The sequence below is a fragment of the Petromyzon marinus genome, chromosome 4 (genome assembly GCF_048934315.1).
Source record: "Petromyzon marinus isolate PM22_M1 ecotype Great Lakes invasive population chromosome 4, UKy_Petmar_22M1.pri1.0, whole genome shotgun sequence".
Classification (NCBI taxonomy): domain Eukaryota; kingdom Metazoa; phylum Chordata; class Hyperoartia; order Petromyzontiformes; family Petromyzontidae; genus Petromyzon; species Petromyzon marinus.
Window position 1 is genome coordinate 16401658 of NC_133670.1, and position 15085 is coordinate 16416742.

The window sequence follows — 15085 nt, forward strand, 5'->3', positions numbered from 1 at the left end:
ATTGAGGCCTCCCCATGAAGTGTGGGTTGTTGAGGTTATTTAACGATACTTCACTACACTGTTCAGTGTGGGTTGGTGAAGGTGTGTGGCATAGTGGTCGGGGAATATAAGCTGGGTTTAACAATGTATTTTGTTGCATTGATGATGCAGAACTCATTGATGTACTCAGGTAACCAGTCGTCACTCACCTTATCACTCTTCTATTGCTTTTACCATGGCTACTATTCCCATGAAATCCACCCATTGATTCCTCCACCCTTGTTTAGGACTTTTGTATAGCAGGTTGACTATTTTGTCTCATCCGTATTGTTCAACGACAATACTGCAGGTTAAAACACTTAATTTCTCGAATTTGAACCCCCCCCCCCCTCTCCCCATTGTCCATTCCCCAAGTTCTTAGAACCTTGTTCAATTCAAGAAAAGTTTTGAAGCTTCAGTATTCCACCTTCATTAGTACTGTCTGTTTCTGACTCATTGGGCCTGTGCTCAGTAACTGTGTTTGAATAGAAATCCAAGTGCTCTCCAAGCTCTAACCTGATTAGCTTCTTGTCTGATAAAGTAATGCAAAAATATGTCATTGTCACACACTGGCTGAGCCTCGTTCCGATGCCCTGCAGGCCCTCAGCCAGGGGATGGGGTGGTGGTAACCAGCGGCGGAGCGCTGAGCTGCAAACACATCGTCCACATGGTGGGGCAAACCAATCCAGCCAGCATAAAGTCCTCTGTGCTCAAAGTGCTGCAGGAGTGCGAGGTGAAGAAAGTCACCTCCGTGTCCTTCCCTGCCACAGGAACAGGTAGTTCTCCTGTACATTCAAGTGGTCCGGGTGTTTATTTTAACGTGAGATCAGAGCACTGAGCTGGTACCGCTATGATCGCGGGTTCAAATCCAGGCAGCTGCCTGCGAATTAACTCGTTTTTAAGTGTGAGTTGATGGGCTCGACCCAGTCACCAATGGCTGTGCAAAAAAAATGTATAATTGGTTCTCCAATTAATTTGTACCAAGTTACTTCTCTGAGAATAAATATTATTTTGACTATGTTATGTCAAATGTTTACTCGCAGTGGTGAAGGTAGGGAAATCCTGCCCCCTCTAACGTGTTGAAGTGACCACTTCAAAGGATATCAGAAGTAATTATGCTATTACTGGCCTTTTGTCGTCCAAGGGCGGGTGTATTGCAGTAAATCTGAAACTTGCAAATGAAAAGCACAGACCGCGACGTGATATTAATTGCATCCATTCGTGTGCAATTTGTAAGGCCGTGGTGACACAGAGTTATTTAATTTAAAGGTTATAATCCCTTGTTCATCATGACGTCCTTTTTACTTTGATGTCTCAACAACAGCGTCACGGAGATCACGTGACGTGAGGGTTCTGCCTTTGTAGTGAGGGTTGTGAGTTGACGCTGAGGAGGGGGGAGGAGGCACCTCGCCCCCCCCCCATGTGGAGTGACATCACCCGCTAATTATTATTAATGGAGGGGTGTCCATTTGGAAGACGTCACCTGGTCATGAATATGAATGAGGGGGGGGGGGTGTCCATTTGGAGGACATAACCTGTTCATGATTATTAATGAGGGGGGGTTTCTCCATGCGGAGTGACGTCACCCGCTCATGATTATTAATGAGGGGCGGGTCCATGTGAAAGACGTTACCTGTTCATGATTATTAATGAGGGGGGCTGGTCGACGTGGAGTGATGTCACGCGCGTTACACACTGACATTCTTGGGTAAATATAGTAGTTAATAATGGGGGGGGGTGTCCATTGGGAGGACGTCACCTGCTCATGAATATTAATGAGGGGGCTGGTCAATGTGGAGTGACATCACGAGCGTTAAGGACAGACATTCCTGGGTGATTATAGTAGGTATTGCTTCTCCAGACTGTTCTTAAATACAAAGAGGTTGACTGTTCTGCAAGAGATTGAAATGGAAACTTGTCTCATGATGTGATGCTGATTGCATAATTTTGATGTATTTTATGAACATTTTTATTTCCTTTCATGTCCCTTATTGTACAGTAATTAGCCTGGCTCTTACCTGGTCTTACTTTAAAATAAACCTGAATAATATTACTGATGATGTAAAATCATTTATCACATATATGAAAAAAATATTTGGGTGGATGTATCCCATCCATTCACTAATAAGATAATTTATCCTTCAATAACTATATAAGAGGGAAATATGTTTTTTTTTACAAGAGCAGGCCAATATTGCAAGTTTAAAATAGAGATTTTTCTCAGAATAAGCTGAAAAAAATATTTTAAATATGTTTCTCTCGTTGAACTACAAGCTCCACTTTTTTACAGTTTCCAAATCCATATACATATTTAGTTTGGTGATAATTTGTATTTGATTACTAAAAGGTCCATGATAATATTTTGTCCAAGCTAAGATGCAGTTTGAATAACCTTTCCCTCTATGTCCGAGACGTCTTGCTAAAAATTAAAAAGTTGCATGTACAAAATTATTTGGCATGTGTCATGAGGGGTACGGCAAGATCCGACCATATCCGTCCAGTGGTCACCAAGCTGCATTTTCTTCCGGTTGCCGAACTAATACTTGATAAGGTCACACTCACTATCTACAAAGAGCTTGCCACAAATGAACTGCAATACCTCGCTGATCTCGTCAAGGAGCATAAACCATAATGCAAACTCCAGTCATCCAAGCAACAGCTTTTGACATGCCATTGAACACACAGTGAGGGAAAAAAGTATTTGATCCCCTGCTGATTTTGTACGTTTACCCACTGACAAAGTCTATAATTTTAATGGTAGGTTTATTTGAACAGTGAGAGACAGAATAACAACAACAAAATCCAGAAAAACGCATGCCAAAAATGTTATAAATTGATTTGCATTTTAATGAGGGAAATAAGTATTTGACCCCTCTGCAAAACATGACTTAGTACTTGGTGGCAAACCCCTTGTTGGCAATCACAGAGGTCAGACGTTTCTTGTAGTTGGCCACCAGGTTTGCACACATCTCAGGAGGGATTTTGTCCCACTCCTCTTTGCAGATCTTCTCCAAGTCATTAAGGTTAAAGCGCTGTAATGAGAACACCTATATGTGGTCATCACGGAGCCAGACACGAAATGCCTTTTGTAAAAATTAAGGAAAAGAATTGTTTAACTTTTCGATAGCCATCATGTACTTCATTACATTACCATATAAACACACTGCACAATGTAATCATACCACACCAGTATAACTTTAATACAATTATTGCGCCGAATAGTTTTAACCATAATGTACAAGAAAAATATTACAGAATATTATGAGTGTTATCATTTAAAGTCGTGATGTCCAGGACACCAATGTACGGTAAAAACATTTCATGAAACTGTGATATCGACGATATTTAATTTTTAAAACCCCATTATAAAACCGGTTTCTCCAGCAGCGAATGCGGAATGCCTAGCATAGCACAGTTCAGTAAATATGTAAATTATGTAGATATTTAAATAACTTTTTAAGCAGAATCTGCCACATAAAAAAAATATACAGTATTTGATTTCCCCGAGACATATAGTGAGGGAAAAAAGTATTTGATCCCCTCTCAATCAGAAAGATTTCTGGCTCCCAAGTGTCTTTTATACAGGTAACAAGCTGAGATTAGGAGCACACTCTTAAAGGGAGTGCTCTTAATCTCAACTTGTTACCTGTATAAAATACACCTGTCCACAGAAGCAATCAATCAATCAGATTCCAAACTCTCCACCATGGCCAAGACCAAAGAGCTCTCCAAGGATGTCAGGAACAAGATTGTAGACCTACGCAAGACTGGAATGGGTTACAAGACCATTGCCAAGCAGCTTGGTGAGAAGGTGACAACAGTTGGTGCGATTATTCGCAAATGGAAGAAACACAAAAGAACTATCAATCTCCCTCAGCCTGGGGCTCCATGCAAGATCTCACCTCGTGGAGTTGCAATGATCATGAGAACGGTGAGGAATCAGCCCAGAACTACACGGGAGGATCTTGTCAATGATCTCAAGGCAGCTGGGACCATAGTCACCAAGAAAACAATTGGTAACACACTATGCCGTGAAGAACTGAAATCCTGCAGCGCCCGCAAGGTCCCCCTGCTCAAGAAAGCACATATAGATGCCCGTCTGAAGTTTGCCAATGAACATCTGAATGATTCAGAGGACAACTGGGTGAAAGTGTTGTGGTCAGATGAGACCAAAATGGAGCTCTTTGGCATCAACTCAACTCGCCGTGTTTGGAGGAGGAGGAGGAATGCTGCCTATGACCCCAAGAACACCATCCCCACCGTCAAACATGGAGGTGGAAACATTATGCTTTGGGGGAGTTTTTCTGCTAAGGGGACAGGACAACTTCATCGCATCAAAGGGACGATGGACGGGGCCATGTACCGTCAAATCTTGGGTGAGAACCTCCTTCCCTCAGCCAGGGCATTGAAAATGGGTCGTGGATGGGTATTCCAGCATGACAATGACCCAAAACACACGGCCAAGGCAACAAAGGAGTGGCTCAAGAAGAAGCACATTAAGGTCCTGGAGTGGCCTAGCCAGTCTCCAGACCTTAATCTCATAGAAAATCTGTGGAGGGAGCTGAAGGTTCGAGTTGCCAAACGTCAGCCTCGAAACCTTAATGACTTGGAGAAGATCTGCAAAGAGGAGTGGGACAAAATCCCTCCTGAGATGTGTGCAAATATGGTGGCCAACTACAAGAAACGTCTGACCTCTGTGATTGCCAACAAGGGTTTTGCCACCAAGTACTAAGTCATGTTTTTCAGAGGGGTCAAATACTTATTTCCCTCATTAAAATGCAAATCAATTTATAACATTTTTGACATGCGTTTTTCTGGATTTTGTTGTTGTTATTCTCTCACTGTTCAAATAAACCTACCATTAAAATTATAGACTGATCATTTCTTTGTCAGTGGGCAAACGTACAAAATCAGCAGGGGATCAAATACTTTTTTTTCCTCACTGTAGACGGTCACTGCACCGTGCTTTCAGATGCACTTCTGCAGCCGTCTGGAACGCTCTTCCTTCCAATATTAGGAAGCCACTGGAGCTATGCACTTTTAAGTTTCAATTGAAAACTAATTTATTTAGAACTGCTTTTTGTGTTTAGTTTGTTGTCCTTACCCCACACATGCGATTAGCATGGTTGGCTATGTACGATGTGAAAGAAGTTCAACGTACATGCATACATAACTATAATATATTTCCAAAATGTCCAGGTTCAGACGTTACTGAAAATCATTATTTTCTTTTTACGGAATTATTGTCTACATGCAGAACGATTTTGTCTTTGTATTACAGGTGCTGGGAGCGTGCCTGCTGTGGTGGTGGCTAATGCTATGATGGAGGGCATTGAGGAGCACATCAGAGTTCACACACTGATGAGCCCCCTCAAGCACATCCGCTTCGTCATCTTCCAGCCTGAGATGCTGAAAGATTTCCAACAGGCCCTCATTAATATGTCCCAAATGACAGGTGCTGTCTCTGGTTTATATAGTTTTCTGCAGTAGTAGTACATACCAGTTAAGATTGTCGATTTGAGGATGTGGCTGGGGGCTCGAGGGACTAAAACCACATTAAAGCACTGAGCCAGAACTCTTGGGATTCAGGGCAGCAACTTATTACTAACTGGTTCATGTTCATGAGTAAATTGTATCAGTCGAGTGACTAATGACTCCACAGAAAACATCCTCAATTTAATCTGGGTTTTTCATTTATTGTGGCTTATTCCACCTGTGTGGATTTCACATTTCAGTGTTACCCAAGCAATGAAGATTATTTTTAGGGCAGATAAAAGGTGTTCCCCTAGTATCATGAAGAGTGCTGTTGAATTTACTTAAGTAGTATTTCTTTGACATCATCCTCTGGGCTATGTCATCTATTCACTATAAGTGTGCAGAATGGAATTAATTTATTTTCATAACATCACACTAAGAATCAGCCATTCACTGCTGGCTGAAGGCCTCCCCAAGCAGCCACCATCTGTCATGATCCTGTGATGTAATAAGCCACCAAGTATCATCATATTATATTCTTTGGTTCTTTCGGTAGAGTCATGTAGATAGAAAAATACGTGACTTAAAGGTAGCAGCAAGAAAGAAGAAAAAAATATGAATTCCTGCAGTCACGAAAGTTTTAAGTCAAAATATCATATTAGCTAATTGTATTACTCAGCCACCTCAGTGAATATATTGACGTATTCCATTCCTTCGCGGGTCATTTTTCATGACCATACATCATTCCTTATAGTACTCCCTAAGCCCACTTTTGTTAACAGTTTTAATGATGTCTTTAACCTGCGTATGTTCACTAGTTAATGTGTTTTTCTTTCCGTCTCTCAAACTTAAATCCAAGCGTGATTTTTTTACGCAATTTTTGTTTAGTATCGATTTTCGTTAATAACGTTTCTTAACAATATCATAGCGGATAGTACGCACTGATGTAAAACTTTATTCTTCAGGCACATTGCAATGTACTTTTCATTGTCAAGTTTTACATGAAGCAAGTGCCAAAATTAAAATGGGGAGTCAGAATAGGTGATACACATGATAATGATAAAACATTTAATTGGGATATACTGTCATGGGCAGGGAGGCAGGGACAGCAAACAAGTGAGATTAATTCCTGGTCGTTGTGTCAACTCATCCCTTCATACCACCTGATTCAACGAAACTCAAGTGATTGAGCCATATATGGCGTGAATCATCCTTGTTATAGGAATGCGGATGTTTCACAACTGGCTCAGGGCTGTAAATGTCAAACACTTACTTGAGCGAGGAACTACTCTGATTCTTTAAATTCGTGTTTAATCATAACATTCACAAGTAATGTGTCTTCTAATTTAATTTACAGTGAGCAGTACTGGAACTGGAACGAACACTCCTTCACCTCGGGCTCCTCAACCTGTACATCCTAAACCTCCACTTCCACCAAAGAAAACTCCGCAAATAAAGTCTTCATATAACAACGAGGCAGTTACAATAGACGTCTATGGAAAGCTCCAAAAGGAAGTTGACGATATTTGCAAACAGACGGAGGGCTTGCTTGATAGAAACTGCATGGCCTACAGAATTAACATTGATTGTGTGGAATCCTTGGACAAACAGGAATTGAACAAACTGGAGACAATTGAAAAGACGTGTGATGTAAGGGTCTCAATTAAGACTTCTCACATCTCTATTGAGGGGCTGAATAATGACGTTTGTAAAGCTATCGTTGATGTGACTCAAATGATCCATGAATTGAAGATAAAATTGGAAAAGGAAAATTTTGAACAAAATTACGGTAGGTCTTCTGGAGTTCATTTATATTTTCATTGCATCAAATTCTGATATTATATTCTGAAATATTTTGTAGATGCAGAGCACAGTAATGGGGACACACTAGAAAACTTACTGCTACCTTTAAAGTATATGTATGTTAAATACATAATTTATCAGACATATTTTACCTCTTCAAAGGACAAAAGTTTACTATGAACTCACCTTTAAATGTAATGACGTGAGAAAATGATTATTTTCAGTTCCCAAACAAGAATTGCCTGCTGATTGGGCACAAATGCAAGGAACCGAATTCCTGAAAGTTACCTTGAACGTGCAGTCACCAGAATATCAACAAGTTCAGGCTAACTTCAGGAAATCGGTGAATCACTTAAAGATAATTAAGGTAAGCACCAACCAAATGAGCACATGTATTCACAATTAAGTTGGGCACGTAAAGATTCACCCCTCTCCCCACAGCAATACAATTGTTGTGATTTGGGGTTACAATGCTATTTAATAATAAATTCGATCCCCGTTCCTACTGAATCCAGCGTGCGTGCACATGCAGCCGGGGCGAGGGGATGATATCCTGGTATACCACTCCATGGATAGGTATTAGATATCTGCTGCTCTAGGGGATTCACAATCATGACAGGCTCACTTGGCACGTGTATGTTACTTTATTTTTTGGTTCTCTTTGGGTACATCCTCTCCCCCCCTTCCCTCATTTTCCCCTCCCCTAAAACCACAATTCCTGAATGTGTCCCCTACGTGGTTAGGGCAGTGAGCCCAACCACCACCTTCCCTTTCCCCTGCCCAGTGGGCACCTGGCCTTGGGATTGTCGTCCTCGGAATATCTGTACGCCTCTTTCTCCGTCGCTCATGCTTTGTACCGAGCTCTTATTTAATCAAAATCGGTCATTTAAAAAAGTCTACTTGAGAATTTGAAAGCAGCAACACTCTGTTCCCTGTAGCCTCTGATATTTCATTCTCAGCTCGGACTATTATCAGATGACTGGAATTGGCTGACAGGTTCAACTGGAGTGCACCTTCTACATAAGACATGAGTGACCTGATTTTTTAAAGACATTTTCTTTTAGATTTGTTTTCAGTACGATGAAAGCCAACCAATCGACTCTGTTCCCCTTACATATGTATAACTGTATAAACAACCCCTACGTCTCCCGGTGACGAGGAAAGTTAAGTACAGGGAATAGCATGTGGTGTTTTGTGTTAAGAGGCTTATGTTTCTAAGTTTTAAAGTATTTATTTCATCACCATTTTATATCGAAGAATTATTGAGGCATCATTTTATGTTTACATAAACATTTATTGAACAAGTCTGCTCACTTGGACCCGCTTCTTGGATGATGTCCACAGTTATCTTATCCAGCAGCTATCCGCTGTTTCATATTACTAAGGGCAAAGTTGATTTCTTTAAGTGTGAGATTTGGGACTCCCTCCTCCTATCAGGATCCAGGAGGTGGAGCCTGCTCAGATTGCCTAAGTAAGCGACAACAATAGTAGGATTGACAAGGAAAGAGCTACGGGGATGGGGTGAACTGAGTATTTGGCTACTATACATCGCCACATGATAAGCCACTTTGTTGAGCTATCATTTGTGATTAGGTCGCTTCTGAAAAAGAGCTTAATAGCTCAGTGGACCTTACCTGGTAAAATAAAAAAAAATAGTTTAAAAACAATGTTAATGTGGGGTTAAAAATATTAAATTAATATTGCTATATTTTTTTTTTCAAATTTGGGAAGAGGGCCCCTAATCGACATAACGATGTTTCATTCGTTTTTTTTTAAATCTCTAATGTGTTTCATCATATATTTCCATCGCAGATTGAACGAATTCAAAACCTCAGACTTTACAATGCCTACCAGGCCATGAAGACGTCCATTGAGAACAGTAACAAAGGGCAAGGAACATGTGAGAAGAACCTGTTCCATGGTACACAGGTGGATTCCATCGACAACATTTCTCATTTTGGATTCAATCGCAGCTTTGCTGGCAGGAATGGTATGCATGGATATTCTAACCAACCAGCCTTTAAAAAAAGTATATATTTTAACTCCAAAATAATGTTTTCATAACTTTAAGTTTTACGATGCACAATTCATTGTGGACATAAATCTGTATTTAAATGAAAGGTCACGTTTCATCAAATTTCTTTCCACAGCTACAGCATATGGTGTAGGGACGTACTTTGCATTGAACTCTTCATATTCGTCAAGTGACACGTACTCCAGACCCGATGCCAATGGAACCAAGTACATGTACCAGGCCCGTGTTCTCACTGGGTCTTACTGCGCAGGGAACTCCAGCATGAAGGAGCCCCCACTGAAAAACCTACAGAATAAGACGGAACGTTTTGACTGTGTAGTAGACAATCCCATCACACCATCCATATTCGTCATCTTCAATGACAACCTGGCTTACCCAGAGTACCTAATTTCATTTTCTAAATAAAAAATAATTCATGTTCCTCTATCATGCACACATTCTGCTGTTTTGTGCTCATATGAAACAAACTTACTTCTTATGTCCATTTGTGCAATATCTCCTGCATCCTCCATTTCCTTACCCCAGCTGCCACTGAAACATTCATCCATACTTTCATCACATCCTCACTCGACTATTGCAACTATCTCCTCTACAGCCTCTCCAAAGCTCTCATCTTTGAACTCCAGATGATCCAAAGTGCCACCCCCAGAAAGTAAACGAGACCATGTCACCCTAATACTCATATCACTCGACTAGATCTAATCAGTTTCAAAATCACAATCTTTAAGATCCTGCATGGATTCACTCCTTCCTACTTCTCCTCTCATCTCACCATACACCTCTCCATGCACTTAACTCCAAAAACCAAGGCTATCTTCTCCTGCTCTCATTGTCCAGTTGTGCTTTCTACCAGCCACCTGTGTTGTCAACTCCCTGCCCTGTTCAAGACTAGTTCTGGGCCATCCAATTATTGAAGTAAAGTAGTGTAATTTATTTCTACCCATTATCGCTTTTATTTCTCGACTCATCGGATAATATGAAAATAGTTTGGGGCAAAAAGTAGCTTATGTGGTGACATCCTCTACATTATCAGGCACGTCATACTTAGGCATGGCTTGTAGGGGTTTTCCCAGCTAAGGAAGGCAGGATGTAGGAGAGGCCACACATTTTAAAAGGGCCCGAGTAACTGACCTCAACAAAGCGGTCAATTAATATTTTAAGTCCAGCTCTACTCCAGCTAGGTCTCTTATCTTCTAAATATGCCCAGTTTCTGTACAATATCTTGAGATGCAATTCCAAATTATATAATACGGCATCTTTAGCTCGAATTCCATGTACATTCAGTACTTTATAAACCCAAAATTGTACTGAAAACTGATTGCCGTTTTTAAATACTGTAATTACAATCTAACCATTGCAATGCAGTAGTGTTGTTTTGATCACAAATTCTTTAAAAATAACTTGATGTTTTAATTAGATATGTAAATATAATAATTGCAAACATACATTTGTAATTTAATATGATAATTGGATAAAGGCAATATTTTTACTGTTTACAACCGTGTTTGCATTGATCTATTTTGTTCTACTAAAGCAAGGCCATCAAATACCAATTTACATTATGCCAGCCTTGTGTAGGTCTACAATCTTGTCCCTGACATCCTTGGAGAGCTCTTTGGTCTTGGCCATGGTGGAGAGTTTGGAATCTGATTGATTGCTTATGTGGACAGGTGTCTTTTATACAGGTAACAAGCTGAGATTAGGAGCACTCCCTTTAAGAGTGTGCTCCTAATCTCAGCTCGTTACCTGTATAAAAGACACCTGGGAACCAGAAATCTTTCTGATTGAGAGGGGGTCAAATACTTGTTTCCCTCATTAAAATGCAAATCAACTTATAACATTTTTGACATGCGTTTTTCTGGATTTTGTTGTTGTTATTCTGTCTCTCACTGTTCAAATAAACCTACCATTATAATTATAGACTGACCATTTCTTTGTCAGTGGGCAAACGTACAAAATCAGCAGGGGATCAAATACTCTTTTCCCTCACCGTATGTCTCGGGGAAATCAAATACTGTATATTTTTTACGAGGCAGATTCTGCTTAAAAAGTTCTTTAAATGTCTACATAATTTACATATTTACTGAACTGTGCTATGCTAGGCATTCGCTGCTAGAGAAACCGGTTTTATAATGGGGTTTTTAAAATTAAATTTTGTCGATATCACAGTTTAATGAAATGTTTTTACCGTACATTGGTGTCCTGGACATCACGACTTTAAATGATAACACTCATAATATTCTGTAATATTTTTCTTGTACATTATGGTTAAAACTATTCGGCGCAATAATTGTATTAAAGTTATACTGGTGTGGTATGATTACATTGTGCAGTGTGTTTATATGTAATGTAATGAAGTACATGATGGCTATCGGAAAGTTAAACAATTATTTACCTTAATTTTTACAAAAGGCATTTCGTGTCTGGCTCCATGATGACCACATATAGGTGTTCTCATTACAGCGCTGTGTTGTTGAAGCATATAGGTTGGGGTTTGAGTTAGTTATGTAGCGGTGTGCTCACTTACTATTCACCCAGCTCCCACACCTACTCACATTTTGGCTACAGCTGACATCAGTTGTGAGTAATATTTCAAGCGGTCAGTCACCCACATTTACCAGAGTGATGAAGTATGGTCAAACAACCCCTATGACCGAAAGGTGTGGGTGGCCTTCAACCAGCAGCGAATTGACAAGTTTATAAATTAACAAAATCACACTGGAGGGAGTACCCCGTCGTTGAGTGACAAACAGAATCAGAATCTGTATTTATACTGGAGGAATCCATTGAGCTATAAAACTATTTTTTTCCACAGATGTCCAGTCGGGGTGTGTCAGAATGTTACAACAACAAAATAATACAGGAACACGATAGGAGTGCAAAGCATAGGAAAGGTAAAGAAAACACTTAAAAATAATTATATACAAAGACCTTAATCTGTCCGTCTCTCAAAAACCTCCAGGGTACTTTCCGACAAGGTAGAAAGCTGATATTTGGTACATACGTAGCTTTTAGAACACAAACAACAGGAAATATTTGAAAATCCGAGATTTTTTATTTAAGGCCCAAAAAATATCGATTTTAAGTTCCCCATGAACAAATGTGTGCGTGTCATTCAGAAACCGCTCAAAGTATAAGATTTTTCCTTTGATAGAGTGTTAAACAGCAAATAAAATTAAAGTGAGAACCATTCATCTATATTTCATTGTTTTTGACATTTCAGATTAAAGCGGTTTTGAATGAAAACCCCCCGCATTTTATGAAGTTAAAAATCTGAATAATTCTAAAACGGTAAAATATGTGATTTTCTAATAGAGTATTAAGTTCATACATTTTTTTCTTTCTAATGAAGGAACAGACTCTTTAAATTGAGCGTTTTCCGATGGGTACGTCTTTAAATTTCACAAGTTGAATCAAGTCAACATTTTTGGGGTTTTTTTGCAAAAACTAAATTTTGGAGTAGTTTGTCTGATCGCATATAAAAATGGTAACAAATCATATCTGGTAAATGATTATATTTATTTAAAACTTTTGCCTGGCGAAGACAGGCTTCATGAACTAGTATACAAATAAAATGTTATTTTTTTATCTCACCAGGTAAAGCCCAATGAGCTATTAACTTATTTTTCAGAAGCGACCTGGCCAACAAACGGTAGCTCAACAAAGTGGCTTATCACGTGGAAATGTATAGCAGCTAAATAATAAAAAAGCACATTTCTACCCCGCAGGCGTCCTCACCTCCTGGAGCCCCCCTCCAGCCCCCCCCCCCCGCGAGCACCTTTTGCCCCCCCCCCCGAGTGCACCTCCCCTGCACTCGCCCCCCCCCCCGCTGCCCCCCCCATGCGTCACCACCCTTGCACTGGCCACACATTGGGTTTGACAGTGTGATGAGGGTTGTTTTCACGTGTTGTGTATTGTCGAGGGGGCCGCACGACAGGGGCCTTTAGTGTGGCCCCTGATGTGCGGCCTCCGACGAGACACAAATGTGAAAATACCCCCCCCCCCCCCATCATCGTGCTGCTGCCAAACCAAAAAGTTTCAAATGTGTGGCGGCCTTCACACTGATGATGTCTTATTGGCGAAAGTGCTTCCCGCCTCTGCAAAAGTTAACCCCACAAGGAAATTGAAATAGGCTTTTTTTCCATTTTATAAACTATATTTAAAGTTTTGTTTTGTAACACGTGTTACATATCATGTATTGGCAATCCATTCATATATATTTTCTTGAACGTAACATGTAATAAAGAACAAAACCCATTTAGGCGTAGTAATAGATAGGATTGACTCCCAACAAGTCATTTCTTTATGTTTGACCTCTCCCAGAGAATGAATTTCAGTGCCAACGACGAGCCAACAGATAATACCTCAGTACAGGGCAACGCTGACGCGGTGTACGCAGCACTGCCTTTAAAAATCACAAAGCTGTTGCCCCTGTCTGGATGTGAAGGAGCAGGGTCTGAAGCGGAAGGGACCGTATCTAAACAGGAAGATAGAGGCCTGTAGAGGAAGCCCAAATAAGTGACCTCCAATAAAAAGAGGGCCCAAAAAAACCACAAACCGGCGACTCACAAAACATGACAGCTACTTTAAAAAGACAAAAAACAATTCTGCATTGAGGAGTTCTACAACCATGTACTTCCCTATCGATTTAAGGAAATGAATGCAGTGAATCACATTAAGTGCAGTGGGCAGGAAATGTGAATGCTATAGATGCGGCCACCGGTTAATTAGTCTGTTCAAAATTACGGCCACTATTGTTGACAGATGGAAATCTTGATTCACTCAGAGTACCTTTATAGTTTTCAAGGAAAAAGCTAAGGCTCATTCACAACGGAATGGCCAATACAGTGAATGTTTGATGGAGAAATCAGTGTACATCACTGTAATTTACATGTACAGCCATTTCTGTCAATCCACTGTCCACGTCGTGGGGATTTGACCATACTTCTCCATGTCGGCTCAGTGCGAATCAAAGACGTGGAGCCACTGACGGTGCACAGTGGAGAAAGGAAGTCCACATGAGCCAATGTTCAGTTCAGCGCTTTAATGGAACAATCCTCAACACTTCAATGCATGCTCTCGTGGGAAAAGCCATCTCTCTCTCTCTCTCTCCAAGAGCCCTGAGCACACACGTCTCACCCCCTTACATGCCCTCTCCTCGATATTTCTGCAATCTTGCAGCAGGCTCCTCTCCTTTCCTTTCCACCAACCCCGTCCCTTGGCTTCTTTCTACACGTCTCACTCTCTCTCTCCCCTGGTCCTTTCTCTTTCCCGACAAGTCTTTTCGTTTTTCCCCACGAGTCCTCAGCCAACCCCCTGGCTTTCCCCTGCCTAGCGGTTGTCACCCGAGCTGCCTTTCGTGAATGATCAAGCTACCAGTAAAGTGTGCCTGTGTGCCCTGGCACGACCCGTTACAGTAGCATGGATGTTGGTTGTCCAGTACTTAGGGGCCGTCCATAAATGACGTCACGCGATTTTGGACGATATTTGACCACCCCCCCCCCTTCGTCACGCGGCGTCACAAATGTCTGACCCCCCCCCCCCTAGGTGCGTGACGTCATTTATGGACGGCCCCTGATGCCTTCTTGTGAACGCCCAGCCGTGCAGCAGCCTATAACACTTGTTTTACGTATAGGATGGTCCCGATGTTTTGTGACTCTCCCCCCCACCCCCACCCCCACCCCCACCCCAATTAACTATTGTTTTCCCTTTGTATATTAATTTTGTTTCACATACACCTTACTTTAAAAAAAA

The 15085-nt window shown here is 40.9% G+C and overlaps 2 protein-coding genes across 2 annotated transcripts in view; one reads left to right on the plus strand and one right to left on the minus strand.

Annotated features, from left to right (window-relative positions):
- Nucleotides 1-11651, plus strand: part of LOC116938602 (protein mono-ADP-ribosyltransferase PARP14-like) — a 26893-nt gene extending 15242 nt beyond the window's left edge. The window contains exons 18-23 of the mRNA XM_032945932.2: nt 618-794; nt 5300-5473; nt 6851-7282; nt 7521-7663; nt 9109-9286; nt 9447-11651. Of these exons, the coding sequence (XP_032801823.2) occupies nt 618-794; nt 5300-5473; nt 6851-7282; nt 7521-7663; nt 9109-9286; nt 9447-9736 (1394 nt within the window). The 3' untranslated portion in view covers nt 9737-11651. The remainder of the gene's footprint in view (nt 1-617; nt 795-5299; nt 5474-6850; nt 7283-7520; nt 7664-9108; nt 9287-9446) is intronic.
- Nucleotides 1-15085, minus strand: part of LOC116938598 (prostaglandin E synthase 3-like) — a 175319-nt gene that overhangs the window by 66488 nt on the left and 93746 nt on the right. The window lies entirely within an intron of this gene.